We start from the raw sequence: 15,647 nt of genomic DNA on the forward strand, positions 1-15,647 counted from the left end.
TACTGTTTCAGCTCTCCAAATGCGATTGATAATATCAAGAAGAATACATTTTATCGCGAAGGGCAGGTGCCGCAGCATTGGGTATCCGATAGCGTCTATTCCGACTGATTTTCCATTTCCTTTGTCGAGGGCCCATAACAGTTCTTGGTCTTGGACTGTTGATGTTATCAGCTTCCCCGCCACTGATGTCGATTGGAATGTTTTCTGCGGCTAGCTTCCTTCTCCTAAAGGCCAGATTGTAATTTTCTGTGGCAGAATTTTCATAGAAATGATCTGCAAAAACTTCAGCCATTTCTTGAGGGTCGTCAACGACGGAGTTCATTATTTTTAGTGGTGTTTGTCGAAGATTTCGTTGACCCCGGAGTGAATTAACTTTTCGCCAAAGTGAGGCAACCGGCTCTTCTGGGTTGAAGCTAGAGAGAAAAATTTCCCACGACTGTTCTTTGGCCTTGAGGTAATTCATGAAGTAATGCGCTAAGTTGTTCTTGAATCTCATCGGCCGTCATTTGTGGTGACAGGTACAATGACACAAATGTTGCGGCTATAGGATGTGTCATGGTTAATGCAACAACGGGCAGCGGTGTTCGGAGGTCCAGAAAGGAAAACGTCGTATCCTGGCGAACAGCTAGACACACAGAGTTTCTGTGCCGTGATAGTTGGTCGGCTCGAAATCTCCAATCGTAGTTCTTTAGCAGATTTTGTGCGCGGTTGTCGGATCCCACGAACAACGTTTCTTGGATGGCGATAATAAGAGGTTGATGCCTTGCTACTTCTATGGTCAAATCGTTGTAGTTGTGCCAGAGTCCCCTGATATTCCACTGTAGGGCAACAGTGGTCGCTTTCGATGCTTGATCGTTGGAAGGTGTGCTGAAACATGAAGATCCATCAGGGAGAGAATATTCGTTTGGTGAGTTATACTTGCCTCGAGGAGCAAGCTGGAAGCCTCCTTCTCCTACTCTGTGCTTCAGTCTGGGACGGTGATGAGATACAGGATGCGTGACTGAGCCAGGAGGTTCATCAGAGGCTTCCAGAGTGCTTATTGCTTGACGTCCCATTGTTGAAGAATCCAGCGAAGAGTTGCTGATATCGTGACTACTGCTGCTTTTACTATTTGCCATTGTAAACGTACTGTATCATCAGCTCCGAAAGGGCGAGAAACTGATCCTCTTTGGACTTACACCTTTTCAAACGGAAGAGTAAATCTCGAGCCAACCCCATAAACTCCGAGATCGTGAATAGTGCTGAAGATACTTCGGACGAACGTTGTGTATTTGTTGTTTCTGCGCCGTCTCGAACAACTTGCGAGTAGAGACGCCTTCCTTCGCTTGCAGGTGGGTTCGTTGGTGGTTGAACAATCGGAGGTGTAGTGCTCTCAGCACGTTGACGATGTTCCCTATCCTGGTGATTGGTTGGTGCTGTTTGATTAGCGGTCTTTAGTTTTGCCTTCGTCCTAGCTAGCTGCTGAAGATAGGCTTTCCTTGAGCTGCACCCCTTGTAGCTAGCTGTATGATTTCCTCCACAATTTGCACATTTGATTTGTTCTCGCATTGCAGCATTCTGTTCAGCCGAGTTTCCCAACACTGATTTACAGTCGGCAGTTAGGTGTTGCTGGCTACATTTAACACACACAGGTTTCAGGTAACAGAATTTTGAACCATGCCCATAACGTTGGCAACGGTAACATTGCACGGTGTTCCCTGTTTTTTTGGCGAATTTTCTCCACCGTACAACAGAATTGCACACATACCTTATTTTTTGTAGATCTTGGAGCTTTACTGTTCCATTAGCGATATATAGAAGGTATGGGACAACATCCTCATTTGACGTGCTCATAGTTTTGACCTCAGATGGTTTAACCCCAACTAAGTCAAGCTCTGCCTCAGTTCGTCCGATTCCATCAGATGTAGCCCGGAAAGCACAACTTTCAGAGGAGCTTCACTGCTAATGTGATGAGTAAAAAATTCCAATGAATTTGTTTTCATCAATTCAGCGATTCTTTTGTGGGTCTCAACCTGTTTTGTGATAACTAACACACCTCCTTTCATGCCCTTCATGTGATAGCAATCATCAGGAATGTTTTCTTGCTTCAGTAAACTACGTATCTGCCTAGCACCTTGCCGTAGCACTGTTATAGGCGGGCAGTGAATTTTCTTATTCGAGAGGGATTTATTGTTCTCGCAGTTTGCAGTATTTGCATTGTCGTCCCCATCGACAGGTGCGTGTGTTAACATTTCGAAACGATTACTTGTTGCTACATTTGCAACCGATGTGTGGCTCCCTTTGTCCGAGTTGGAGAGACCTGCCACCGTCTCCTCCTCCATATCCTTTTGTTTGGTATCTCGCTTGCTTCTTTTTGGCTTCTGGCCTCCACTTATGGAGCTTTCGCTATCGGATGAGATTTCATCTCGAGCTGATTTGTTATAAGCCCGCCGGATTAGAATCTGCGACGCGCTCGACCCCGAGGCACTTTGGTCGACGTTATCGACCTCCAGCCTTTAACCTCCTTCGGTATTCGGTTTGACCGTAACAAAGATGAACTTTAAGGTATATAATCGACGATATCTAGAGCGCGGAGAAAAACGTTCGAACGCTACGCGGTATCGATCACGACTGACCAACATTGATAAATTGCGTCTTATGTCAGAAAATGACGTTTGCCTTCGTTTTAGGTGGACTATAGCCCAACAAACGGGAGCCCAATTAAAACGTAGCCCACTTAAAAATAGTGCAACGATTGTAATTGTAATTTATTAAACATACGATATCCTGTTAGTTATACAACTATTAATCGGGACAAGGAAAGCAATCGAAATTTGACTGTAATTACTAAATAAGCACGCACTGAAAATACTTGCTATTGAAATTATGCAGTTGAAGATTTTTCTAAATTTAGCACCCTTGCAAATGAAGGGCGCCAGTCATTTCCACATCTATATATAGTGCGAATGCCAGTCTGTCTGTTGCCCACCAATGATCCTAAACGGAGCAAATCGAATGTCAACAAAACAACAAGGTGGTTGTAGGTGGAGGTCTAATGCATATCCCGTCGCACACTCAAAGCCATCATTAGCGTAGCTAGCGTTCTCGTAGGAGTGGATATACTTCTAATGTAATTGATTGTAAAACATTGATTAAAGTTTAAGGCAATTTCTCGCGGAATAGCTCGGGGCAGGGGTTGAATCAAAAAGTATTTCTCACTTATCGCTCTCTGTAACAATCATGATCCGCAATACATCATTAGAGTCTGTTATGAACCATCACCACTACAATGAATTTTCTTGCATTTCAGTCAGAACATAGAGAGATATTTATTATTACAATTCTTATCATCTCATTCCTGATCATCAATTCATCATCAACATCAATTCGAAAACTTCAATTTCTTCGCGAAAATACTTATAAATTTTGGATATTGTTGATCAACTGTACAACGCATTAATAAATCTAATTTTCGTCAAAATAGATAAAAAGAACGTGATCAATTTATTATGTATTTCTAAATAAATAGCAAAAAAACAGTAGCCCTGTTATAAACAACTAATTAATCTTTTATTTCAAACAATGTGGTACTAACTTTAAATTGGTAACTTTACCATTTTTTGTGTTTCCTTTCATAGCCATATTCAATGTTGTGAGGAAAATAACTATCATCTTCCCAAAGTGTCTTTATCAGTTTTTTTCGCTAAAAATTGTGATTTTCATAAATGTTACTTTGAATTTAAATTTGAACAAGACAATTAGTTTTTGATTATTGCTGAATGATGGATTCATGAATTTTATGAAAAATTTCTGAAGGAAGGACTGCGCGATTCTAGGGTGAGAGTCTGGCCCTTCTATACCTACGCCAATGATAGCTATATGACAACAATAATATCACTATACGTACCAAACTGTTTGCCTCGGATCCGACAGGATATGTTGCTACCAGTGCCGTCACGGCCACGATCATCATCATTATCCACTGGTTGCAGCAATTGCTGGCTATGTGGGAGGATGGGACAATCGCTGATAGTGGTTGCTGCCGCCACCCTTTCGGGGTGGCTATTGATTTTCTTCTTCGGCCCGTTGTTGACATGTTTCTTTCGCTCACCACACTCACAGGATTATGTGCTGGATGCTAATCAATCAACACTGGGCTCAATGATCACAATATTCTTCGCTAATGAGTGTATTAATTTCTTTTATTTAGTCACAACAAGTGTGTTATGATTTCACTTTTTTCTCGAAGTAGTAAATACGCTACCACACGACTATTCGTAAAGCTTAGGTATTTTTATCAGTAGAACTGCATTCACTAGCACACGGTTCACAATATACGTCGATGTGGGTGCTTATTACACTAGGCAACAGTGTGTTTCACGCACTATAACCATTCGCAATGGATTCAATACTTCAATTAGACCTGCTGATATCAAATCTGTTGTCAGATATATTTTTGTTCCTCAAAAATGGCTTATAACAAGTTTTCAAAATTATTGCTTAGAATTCTTAAGGGTCAAACACAATGCAACGGCATTACGGCAAGAACGGCAAAACGGCAACACCGACTTGAATGACATATAAATGTTTTGATCTATGTCGACTCTATCAGATTCCACATGGATTTGACAAGCAGAGTGTAGATCAAGATGGGCTTACTGTTTTGCCGTTGTACCGTGCTGCCGTTCACATTGTGTTTGGGGCTTTAGAATGGACTTCGAAAAGCTCATTCATACCCTAATAATTTTATCTAGCGGTTCTGAGAAAATTGAGAGTATATTTCATTTATCGCTCTCTGTAATAATCATGATCCGCAACATATCATGAGTCTTTTTTTTTTACAAGGAGGAAATCTACAAACAGATCCCCTGAGAAGGTAACTCAGGGAATACGGGGATGACGCACCAACGACGGCCCGCTAAAACCAGCCTATGCACTGTGCTTGAGCAATTCTTTTAGAATTATCATGAATATCATGACAGTCTGTTTATCGTCTACTGCTACAGCTCTGATTGTACCGAAAGGATAACCGTGCATGATAAAAACCATGTGTAAACAAGCTCCAAGCCTGAGGGCAATATTGCTATATGATATGCCAGTTAAGTAAAACACCTACCTATTTGTATTTGTATGTTTATTTGCGATGATCCATTGCAAATGGTCTAAATGTGCGGAACAAGTTGAATTTTGTCGACTAGTCTTATCTATCGCAACACGTGAAAGAACGGTACGTATATCGAAAGAGAAAATTAAATTTGCCTCGAATTACATCAGATGTTTCTAGGCATTCTACTAAGTAGTCAAAAGTCTTCTGAAATTAGAAGGTAATGAATGTGTTTAACCATTATTTCCTTTCGGGCTCTTTCACATGTTACGCTAAATTTGCACACCCCGCGTCTACGACGACAACGCGAGAAACGTATTTTTATTTACACACCTTTTCGTAGGAGGATTACTCACGAAGCTCTTGCCCGACTTATTGCTGATAAGAATTTTATTCAATTATCACCACATCCGAACCAGACAAACACCAAACAACCAAATGCTGCTGATGGGACAAAGAACTCCACCGCTTTGCTCACCCCCCAAAAGAGGAAACAGTAATAAATAATGCGTCAAGGCGAACGATTTTTGCCTTTTCCGAAGTGAAAATTTGCTTCCGTTTTTCCTTTTGAAGGACACTGACACGAGACCGACTGCTGCTGCTTCTTCCACTCGCGCGCGTAATGAAGTGCACTCCTGTTGCACTTGCACTGCGTCGGAAGCTCCCCCAAGACGACACCAGAATAGGAGCAGAACACGGTTATTACACTAAACTTTCGCAATAATGATATTATCAGTAGTCACTCGATCGATTCACGGGTCTTTTTCGTTGTTAATTATTGAACGTTAGTTTTGTGACCGTCGAAAAGACGAAACGCAGAATAAAAACACGACTCGCGAACTCGCGACTAATCACACATCGTCGCACCTGCACCAAAGCCACGCAAAAAATGATGATGGTTCGCCGCACTGATGACGAGACGGACGATGATGGCAAACGTAAATAAAAAGAAGGATGCGACGCGAGTGGCGACGTCGGCGTCGAGTCCGTCGCTCGGGAAGTGCTGCCAAGAAGTTGGATTATTTATGTCGTTTTCGTCAGAGTCGATGAATGGAGAGTTGCGCGAAGACTGAAACCAAGTCTACCTATTGAACCGTCAAATCGTCAACCTATCGAGCAAAATAAACAAACACGTTTATGGGCGAGAGAAGTATTGTTAACGTGACGAAATAAAAAAAAATATTGCTACAGATTAAGTTACGGTGTAATACGATGATGTAACAAAATAATTGCTCTTTAGGGCCTATAATTTGTGAATGAACCCCCTTCTTGTTACATGTAATGTAACGGTAATGTAAGTAATCTCCCTCCATCAGTGGAAATATATAGCTCCGTTTCATAGTTGAAATGCAACTGAAATTTAATAAACTATACAAAATTGGATAATTTGAAAACTATATATTGGTCAGTGGCGATACCCTAACCTAAAATCTACCTGTTCCACGATTAAAAATTCTGGATTTTCAACAACAAATTAGCATCTAACAAATAGAGCTTTATTAGAAAGGAAGATTACAACCATTTACTTTGTGTTTTATAAACTAAATTTGCCGAATTATCCATTTTTAGATTCGTAGAACAGGTAAAAAGTGAGGTTACGAGTCGCCTCTGATATTAGTTATTCAACCCAGATTTACGCTACAGATGCGACTGTTTTCGGTCAATTCCCAGAGGGCAAACGGCTAAGAGAAATTCATTGTTTTTTCAGTTGCTCGTCGCGCGGAAACCGAAAAAGATCAAAATTTCGAGTTCATGCTGTGTGTCGTATGTGTTGTTGAAATTCTCTATGAAACATTTCATTGTTATTACTTTATAATTACAAAACCAGCAGGTGAATTCCGGCGCACATTTTCTTCGAAGAGAAGAAATTTTCTTCCATAATCCACCAGCAAGAAAAATTTCTTTTCTTCAAAGAAAATGCGCGCCGGAATTCGCCTACAGAGATCAATTTCAATTTCGTTCTTTGCGACTTTGTAAAAAAAAAACATTCGAAATGAGAGCGCATTTGAGTGAAGTCACTGGAAAGCGCACACAGTAAAATAGGTAGCCAGAAGAATTAATGGCCGGTACGCTGATCATAAGTACTGTGCAAAAGGATAGGACAAGAAACGGTCAAGGAATGATTCCGCTACCGAAATTACTTTAGCTGTACGCTGCTGAGAAGTAGAGCTGATTTCATAACGCCGGTAACGCCTGCCGTACAAATCAAAGGGAGCTGTCACTTTTCCGAACGGAAAAATGTGCCGCTCAATTATTCCGCAAGTAAAAGTGACATTTCGCTCATACTGAATCAGCTGTCATAATTACTTTGGTAAAAAGGAGAAATTTTACTTGAGTGATTTACGTTTCAGGTCCGTACTTGGCTTAAATGATTAGTGATTGGGGAACTTGTTGCCAGTTCTCTTTGCGCAACTCTCCATTCATAGACTCTGGTTTTCGTGTTTAGGAACTGGATCGGTGATCAACACAAACAAATCAACGTCAAGCAAATTGATTCAGAACGGGTTTAAAAAGGAATTCGACTTTATAAAATCAAAATTTACTGTCATTTGCGCAAAAATACTACGAAGACTGAAAGGTTAAACTGTCAGTCTAAGGCTTTAGACTACTAAAAATGTTTTGCTTAAGGCGCAAGACAAATTGGCACAAAAGACAGCAATGACAAAGCAGTTTTCTACTTTTAAAACAACAAATTGATGAAAATAAAAACACACAGCCTTTTTATTTGGCAAATAAAAGAGCTGTGTTTTTATTTTCTTCGATTTGTATATTTGAAAAGAGAAAACTGCTTTTTTAGTTTTGACTTTTGCACCATTTTTACTTGGGCCTTAATCCCAAAGTCTATGAATGTAGAGTTGCGCAACAAGTGGAACCAAATCTACATATCGAACTGTCAAACCGTAAACACAGCAGCAAAACAAAAGGGGCTATTTCCGAAGACGAAGAACAACCATTCTAAGAACTTGACTCTTTGCATATAGACTCTGCTTAATCCATGCCGAACAGTGAAGGCCCAAACGCTATGATAGCGATAGGATATGATAGGAACGGAAGCGGAACCGCGGTGCGGCCAGAATCACACTTTGGACATGCCCTATATCAACTGCAGTGATTAACAGTTGACTGGATGTCTCGAGCCCAATCCATCCAGTCTATCGTTCCGCTATGATTACGTTAAGGTCTTAGCAGTATATAAGATAAAGCCCAAACGCAAGTGGAACGGCAACGGAAAGCGGAACCGGTTCGCCAGCATGAATCACAGCATCGATTGAGCTGTCAACGAATGAAAGCGAACCACATGTTATAATCGAAGCTGGTGAACCGGTTCCGCTTTCCATTGCCGTTCCGCTATCATTGGCAGAGATTGGTTGATTTGACGTTTAGCATGGGACCGTTAAAACAACGACTCAAGCTAAACTTCAAATCGATTAATCCCTACACGGAAAAAAACATTTTACCTAATTTGTGAGTTATGGGAAGTATGCACTTCAACAGAAAAGTAATCGCCTATCTCGATGCGTGGGAAATTTCTTGCAAGAAATGCTCAAGAAAAGCATTTTTCTTCGATCGCAGTACGCAGTTGAAAAGAAATGTCAATTCAAATGGAGCTCACTGTAGAAAATTTCTTGACCATTTCTTGAGCAGAAATGTTTACCTTTCTTGAGCTGAACAGCATACCTAGCTTTACACTTTACACAAAATTAAGTATACTGCTTCGCGACTGAACATGGATGAACCAACGAGCGAAGTTTGATTTTTGACCAACTTCGTCGCGTAGCGAGTCTCTTCGCTATAGTGCGCATCTATGTCTTCCACTGTTTGCATTATGCGCACTATTGAGAATCGAGTTGCGACGCGGCAAAGTTGGCAAAAAATCAAACTTCGCACGTTAGTTAACCCATTTTATAACGCGAAGCAGTATATATCGATTTTTCTCTCAACCCAAAATCTCTCGGTATTCTCTCTTTTCCCCACCAATGATGTCCAAAAAATAGAGAGCTGTACCTGCCCAGAGAACATGATTATACTAGAGAAACGCGGAGAGGATTTTGACTTTGTTTATAAACAATATTTGCAATGACTATCAACAATTGAGGTCATTCAAACAAAATTTTAGTGTGCGTGTCATCCTCTCAGTCGCCATAAGAAACCAAGCTTATCAATGACGTCACTTTTGTATCGCTTTTCACTAACACACATCCATCGTATCTTTTGCGTAACATCTCTTTGAGTCTCATTGAATTTGCTCGATTTTAACCACGTTTGACGGTTCGATTGGAACCTTTGGTTTCAGAATTCGCGCTTCTCTATAATAAACAAATTCTCTGTACCTGCCCTGTAAAAGCCAAATTTAGGTAAATGCATTATTCTCAAGCTTGGGTTGATTGAACTCAATTTTGCGTTGAATCAAACCAAATTTAAATTATTTTTTCTCATGGCTTCAATGGCCTTGGAAATTTAGCCAAATTTGGGTTATTGGGCTCAACTACGGGTTTGTGTAGATCCGCGTTGCCGTTTACATGGAGTCACAAATAGGGTTACCATCCGTCCTGATATGGCAGGACATGTCCTGATTTTAAGATTTTTTTTAGGGCGTACTGATTTTTCCTTTTGTTTTAAGCAGTGTTGCTCAGACTCATTTCCCCGAAAATAACATTTTCCGAACTACGAAGCCACGAACTACTACAACCATGCTCTATCCTCCTAAGATAGAAAAGCAGATGGTTAAGCTTGAGTACTGCACACAAAATCGATCAATTTTGATCCCAGAGAGCCACAATTCAAGTTTCGGTGAAATGAAATGAGTGAGTGAGCGAGTGCGAATCATTTCACCGAAACTTGAATAGGGTCCTAAAATGTTTAATGAAATCTTGTTTTCATTTAATAACACGAAAGGAATGTTACTGCAACTACTTTAGCATTTTTTCCCGCTCAAATAGCGGATATACTATATTAAAACTTTAATTTAAAAATTGGATCCATAAATGAACCTTGACACTTGAGATCATGTTTGACGTTCGCTTAGTCGACAAAAATACCACAGGGGTTCTTCACTTCTTCTTCACTTTTTAACACCGGGGTTGTTCCTTTCTGACATTTCGGAAGGGACACGGAAAACAAAATACACCCAAAATTTGAGTTTAAACCAAGGGGTGTGACAAAATTAAAAAAACAAATAAAAAAATATTTTGTGGACTTAAACCATCGGAAAACATTACAAAATTAAGTAAACATATGTTTTTGACCTAAACTTAAGTGTTTGGCACTAAAATTGGGACAGGGCTATAGGACCCTATTGCGGCCCACCGAGATCGAAACTGTCGGATCCCATGTTCAACACTCAAGCCTAACCACCTCCCCCTCCACATCAGGAATACAACGCACAGTTAAAACAGTTCATGGCTTCACAATTCGAATTCGGGGAAATGAGTCTGGTCAACACTGGTTTTAAGCAGGACTCTCCATGAATTTCTAGCGAGATCCTTAGCAAATTATCACAAGATCTAAATGGAAACTTAATGGAAGCTTCTTTGTAAAACTTCTAAAAAGATGCTTAGCAGATTCTTTGTGAAACCATGATTCAAAGAATCCAAGCATCATCGTTAATAATTCTTTGAAAAGATTTTGAGCGAATTTTGAATATTTTTTTTAGATTCTATGAAGTATACTTTTGACATTCTTGGGAATTTATTTATTTATTTTTTTTTGTTTTTTAGTAACTGTCTAGCAGGATTTACATTTAGCAGATTTCTTTGAAAACATCGATAAATTGATGACGAGATTGTTGTAGGCCTGTTGGTCGATTCCTGACGAGATACTTGATGTAATTTTAAGCAACAGTCTTGCAAAAAGGATTCGTACTGTGGTTTTTGGCAGACTTTAAACAATAACTTTGAGAAAAATACTTGTCAGATACCTAGCAAAATTAAAAGTCGAAACACACTAGTGTCTTCGAAAAAAATTATAGGTTTTGGAACTTACACAGAAAAATTTTGAAAATTGCAAAATGTCCTGATTTTGAATCTCCAGGAGATAGTAACCCTAGTCACAAATCAACTCATCTTTGACTTCAATTGGGTCCTAAAACTTTTAATGAAATCTTGTTTTTATTCAATAACACGAAAGAGCACCTTACTGCAACTACTTTAGCAGTTTTTTCCGCTTAAATAACGGCTATATCATGTTTAAATTTTAATTTAAAAATTGGGTCCATAAATGAACCTTGACACTTAAGATCATGTTTGACGTTCGCTTAGTCGACAAAAACACCACAGGGGTTTTAGTTTTAACACTGGGGTTGTTCCTATCTGACATTTCGGAAGGGACACGGAAAACAAAATACACCCAAAATTTGAGTTTAAGTCAAGGGGTGTGACAAAATCTAAAAAAAAATGTTTTTTGGGCTCAAACCAACGGAAAACATTAGAAAATTGAGTAAACATGTGTTATTGGCCTAAATTTAAGCGTTTGGCACTAAAATTGGGACAGGGCTTTAGGACCCTATTGACTCAATTCGGCCAATTCGGGCGTTCCGTAAGATAACCCATTTCTGGGTAAACTAGCATATGGTTATAGGTAGTTTTCTTTGACAACAGCTTTAGGTAACGAGTGGGCCAAAACAACTTAAATTTAGGTTAACTCTAAAGAACCCAAATTTGACTTTTTCCACATTCGACACTGCCCGGATAAAAAATACAATACAAAAACAATATAGCGTATTGCTACAGTACCATTCAATATATTGGAAATACAATACAGTATATTGTACAATGACAATACAATTACAGTACAATATTTGAACAGTTCACTGTATTGTATATGAGATTTTGGCAATATAATGTATGGGTGGTTAAGTATCGTAACAATACAAATATAGATATTTTCTCATACAAACATTTTGAAAATACAATACGATATATTGTTCATGTATTGTCTTGATTAGCAATTTGTGTATTGTTGTACAATACAAAAACAATTCAACGAACTGTATCATGATTGCATTCGTCGTTACAGCTAATGTCAAGTGACTTCTAAAAAACTAATTATTTTTACTTTTTGAATATTTTTCACCCAACATTTCTTGCTTTCTGAACTTGTTTTGTTTAATTCTTTCAGCAAAGCTACATAGAAAAAAGCAACAGTTGTTTTACTCGAAAATAGGAATTTGACCAAAATTGTAAGGTATAAAACCAATTAAAAACAATACAATATTCTGTTACAATATATTATATTGTTTTTGAATTGTTTATCCAAACAAGAATAATATTGCTTCGACATTCAATTACAATACGCTGTATTGTATCCAATACGTTATATTGTACATTAATGGTTTATTCCATTCACTGAATGATACGTTTTTATCCGGGTGGGTCGGTGCGTCTCTTTCTGTTTCTGACAACATTACTGTTGCGAGAGCGGCAAAACAACCCAACTGTGGGTAAAAACTAAATGCAGTTTACTGAAATTTGAGTTTAAAGAACTTAATTTTTGCGTAATCTGTTTTATCCGTGTACCAGAAAGAGAGTCTGCTTGTGGCAGCTATTTATTGTACGGAGATTTCCAGATTGCACACGGCGGTTCTAGACCGCCGTTCCACAAATCGCCGGTCGATGAAAGAGAGAGATGTATTCGAAATCGACTGACACTTGACATTTTTTATACACCGTTGCCGTTGGTGCAACACGTACGTGAGATTGCCTTTTCACTACTACGATTTTTGTGTGGTTTGTTTTGATTCCTTTTGACAATTTTTTATGTTACTTATGCTACGAGCTGGAGAGAAGCATATTGTGGGGGGGGGGGGTCGTTTTGGTGCATATTTGGAAAATTTGATTTTGGTAAAGTTTTCAATTGGGTCCTAAAATTTTTAATGAAATCTTGTTTTTATTTAATAACACGAAAAAGCATGTTACTGTGACTACTTTAGCAATTTTTCCCGCTCAAATAATGGCTATATCATGTTTAAACTTTAATTTAAACATTTGGTCCATAAATGAACCTTGACATTTTTGATCATGTTTGACGTTCGCTTAGTCGACAAAAACACCACAGGGGTTTTAGTTCGACCACTGGGGTTGTTCCTATCTGACATTTCGTAAGGGACACGGAAAACAAAATACACCCAAAATTTGAGTTTAAGCCAAAGGATGTGACAAAATCTAAAAAAATGTTTTTTGGGCTTAAACCAACGGAAAACATTAGAAAATTGAGTAAACATGTGTTTTTGGCCTAAACTTAAGCGTTTGGCACTAAAATTGGGACAGGACTTTAGGACCCTATTACCTTGATTTCAATCAAATATTTAGAAATGTGTTCGAAATTGGACTTCAATGTAGTGGTTGTATCTAGAATCGTCGCTTTACAGATGTTTTATGTTTATCGTGAGTAACTGCGAGCCACAATCCTATTGAGTTAGAGGATATTCATACCGCCTGAATGTATTGGAGTGCCCCTTGAAATTTACCGCTGATTTCGAACCAGCTCAAGCAATGTCCCTTCAAATCCATCTTCCAAGAAAATTCGCAATATAAGCGCTATTAAAAAGCGGGAGATATTTTCTTGTGCAGTTTTGAAAAAGCTGTGGGATTTGTGGACTTGTAAAGTATAAAGCTAGGTATGCTGTTCCGCTCAAGAAAAATAAAAATTTCTGCCCAAGTAATGGTCAAGAAATTTCTTACAGTGAGCTCCATTTGAATAGACATTTCTTTTCAACTGCGTACTGCGATAAAAGAAAAATGCTTTTCTTGAGCATTTCTTGCAAGAAATTTCCCATGCATCGAGATAGGCGATTACTTTTTTTGTTGAAATGCATACTTTGCTTAAAGAAAGATTTCTGGCAGCACTTCACACGAGGTTTCCCGATCACGAACCGAAGCCGTTTTCACACGAAAAAAATACAAGGATGACTCACTATATAATATTCACTTCCTCGGTATTTCGATTATCGTAATGAAAAGATTATCCATATTCGCACAATTACACACTTGAATACATTTATTTACTAAACACGCTATTATTTTTACGAACCGAAAAAGTTTTCGTCGCACCCCACTACAAAAATCTGCAAAAATACGGAGCTATCGTTGGTTTCTGTTTTGATTTGGACATTCTCGCAGTCCGATGATGATGCAAAACAACAGTCATTCTTTGATCGTTAGCCGAACTGTCATCATTGAATGATGGCGCGAAAAAAAGGAACCGCGGTGCGTTTAGTAGTTCTGAAGCGACCTCTTCTTCATTTCTACAGGGACTGGAGCTTACGTTCTAACTGGGACAGAGCCTGGTTTTGAGCTTGGTGTTCTATATTAATTTGCGCAATTCTCGCATAAATTATGATCTTACCCTAAAAGCCATTGCTAACCGCTTTGTTTTTAAGCAATAATGCAACAACTTCTTTACAAGCACTTTTTTTAGAACCGCATATTAAGTTGTCGAACAAAGCTGTGGGAAAGAAAGGGCTAAAAATAGGAACTTCATGAGACCAAAAATCAAAAAGAGGTCAAACAGGAATCTCCGAAATACCGGACCCAAGAAATAAGAGTTTTCGTAAGGTTAAATCGGAGAATCCGACCGGGCATTTCACTAAAAGCATTTCTAATAGTTTTTTTTCTTTATTCCTTGTGGCGTTACAAGTTATTACTACTCACATGAATGTATTTTTTCATTACTTTTTCCAGGATTTTCATCAGAAATTAATTCAGGTGTTTGTCCAAGTTATCCTTCAAATTTATAGATTTTTTGAAAGTTCATTATAAGAAATTTTAGTGGTTCTTTTACAGACCCCCTCCATTATATTTATAAGGATAAGTGTTTGTTTACAAATATCGAAAGAAAGCCTTACATTATCCCACTAATCTTATGATTCTTTCATCGATTTCAAGATTTTCATTTTGGAGCTCTTCTAGAATTCAACCTGTAAATTCTTCAGATGTACCAAAGTGTTATTCACGATTTCTTTAAAATTTTACCCAGGAATTTCTCTAAGGTCATATCACAGACAAACAGACGTAACACTTAGAACAAATCTCCACAGACAAACAGACGTAACACTTAGAACAAATCTCGATCAAAATCATAGGCTCGAGAACATGTGCGCCCAATGCTAAAATCTGTGTGTTTGGCCGACAGGCCAACATATGGCGGTAGTGTGTCAACGTCAAAAACGATGCGAGCGCTGTGGGTGGCGGATTGGCCACCTACCATATTTTTGAATCGACGTTTAAAAAGTGGTCGATGGGCAACGATGAGAGTGTGACGTCTGTTTGTCTGTGGTCATATTTAAGATTGTTTCAGGAATTCCTACTGACATTCTTTGATGAATTCCCCAAGGAAGAGTCCTCTTGTAGTAATCGTTTGGATGAGATGCTGGAAAAATACCTAGAGAAATTTCTGAGGAATTCCCAGTCGAATTTATTGACGGATTCCTGGCAAAGTTCTTATAATACTTCCTCGGATAACACTGGAGGATATATTGGAACAATTTCTTGGAGAAAGAATACATGAATGTTACATGAATACATGAATTGTTTACGGATAAAACGACTGAAAGAATGTAGTTAGTAAA

At 38.7% G+C, this 15,647-nt stretch overlaps 1 protein-coding gene across 12 annotated transcripts in view; it reads right to left on the minus strand.

The window, feature by feature from the left end:
• Positions 1-14,210, minus strand: part of LOC5566555 (cation-independent mannose-6-phosphate receptor) — a 552,122-nt gene extending 537,912 nt beyond the window's left edge. Inside the window, exons 1-4 of one of the 12 annotated variants that reach the window (XR_002503258.1) lie at positions 13,995-14,098; positions 5,417-5,991; positions 5,096-5,141; positions 3,887-4,363 (exon numbers count right to left, since the gene is read on the minus strand). Coding sequence is in view for 11 of the 12 variants with exons in the window: in XM_021854425.1 (XP_021710117.1) it covers positions 3,887-4,075 (189 nt within the window). In the remaining variant the exon portion in view is untranslated. The other 11 variants (XM_021854425.1, XM_021857345.1, XM_021857486.1 and 8 more) reach the window with 11 other exon arrangements.
• Positions 14,211-15,647: the final 1,437 nt, after the last annotated feature.

Source organism: Aedes aegypti, chromosome 1, assembly GCF_002204515.2.
Source record: "Aedes aegypti strain LVP_AGWG chromosome 1, AaegL5.0 Primary Assembly, whole genome shotgun sequence".
In the NCBI taxonomy this organism is placed as follows: Eukaryota; Metazoa; Arthropoda; class Insecta; order Diptera; family Culicidae; genus Aedes; species Aedes aegypti.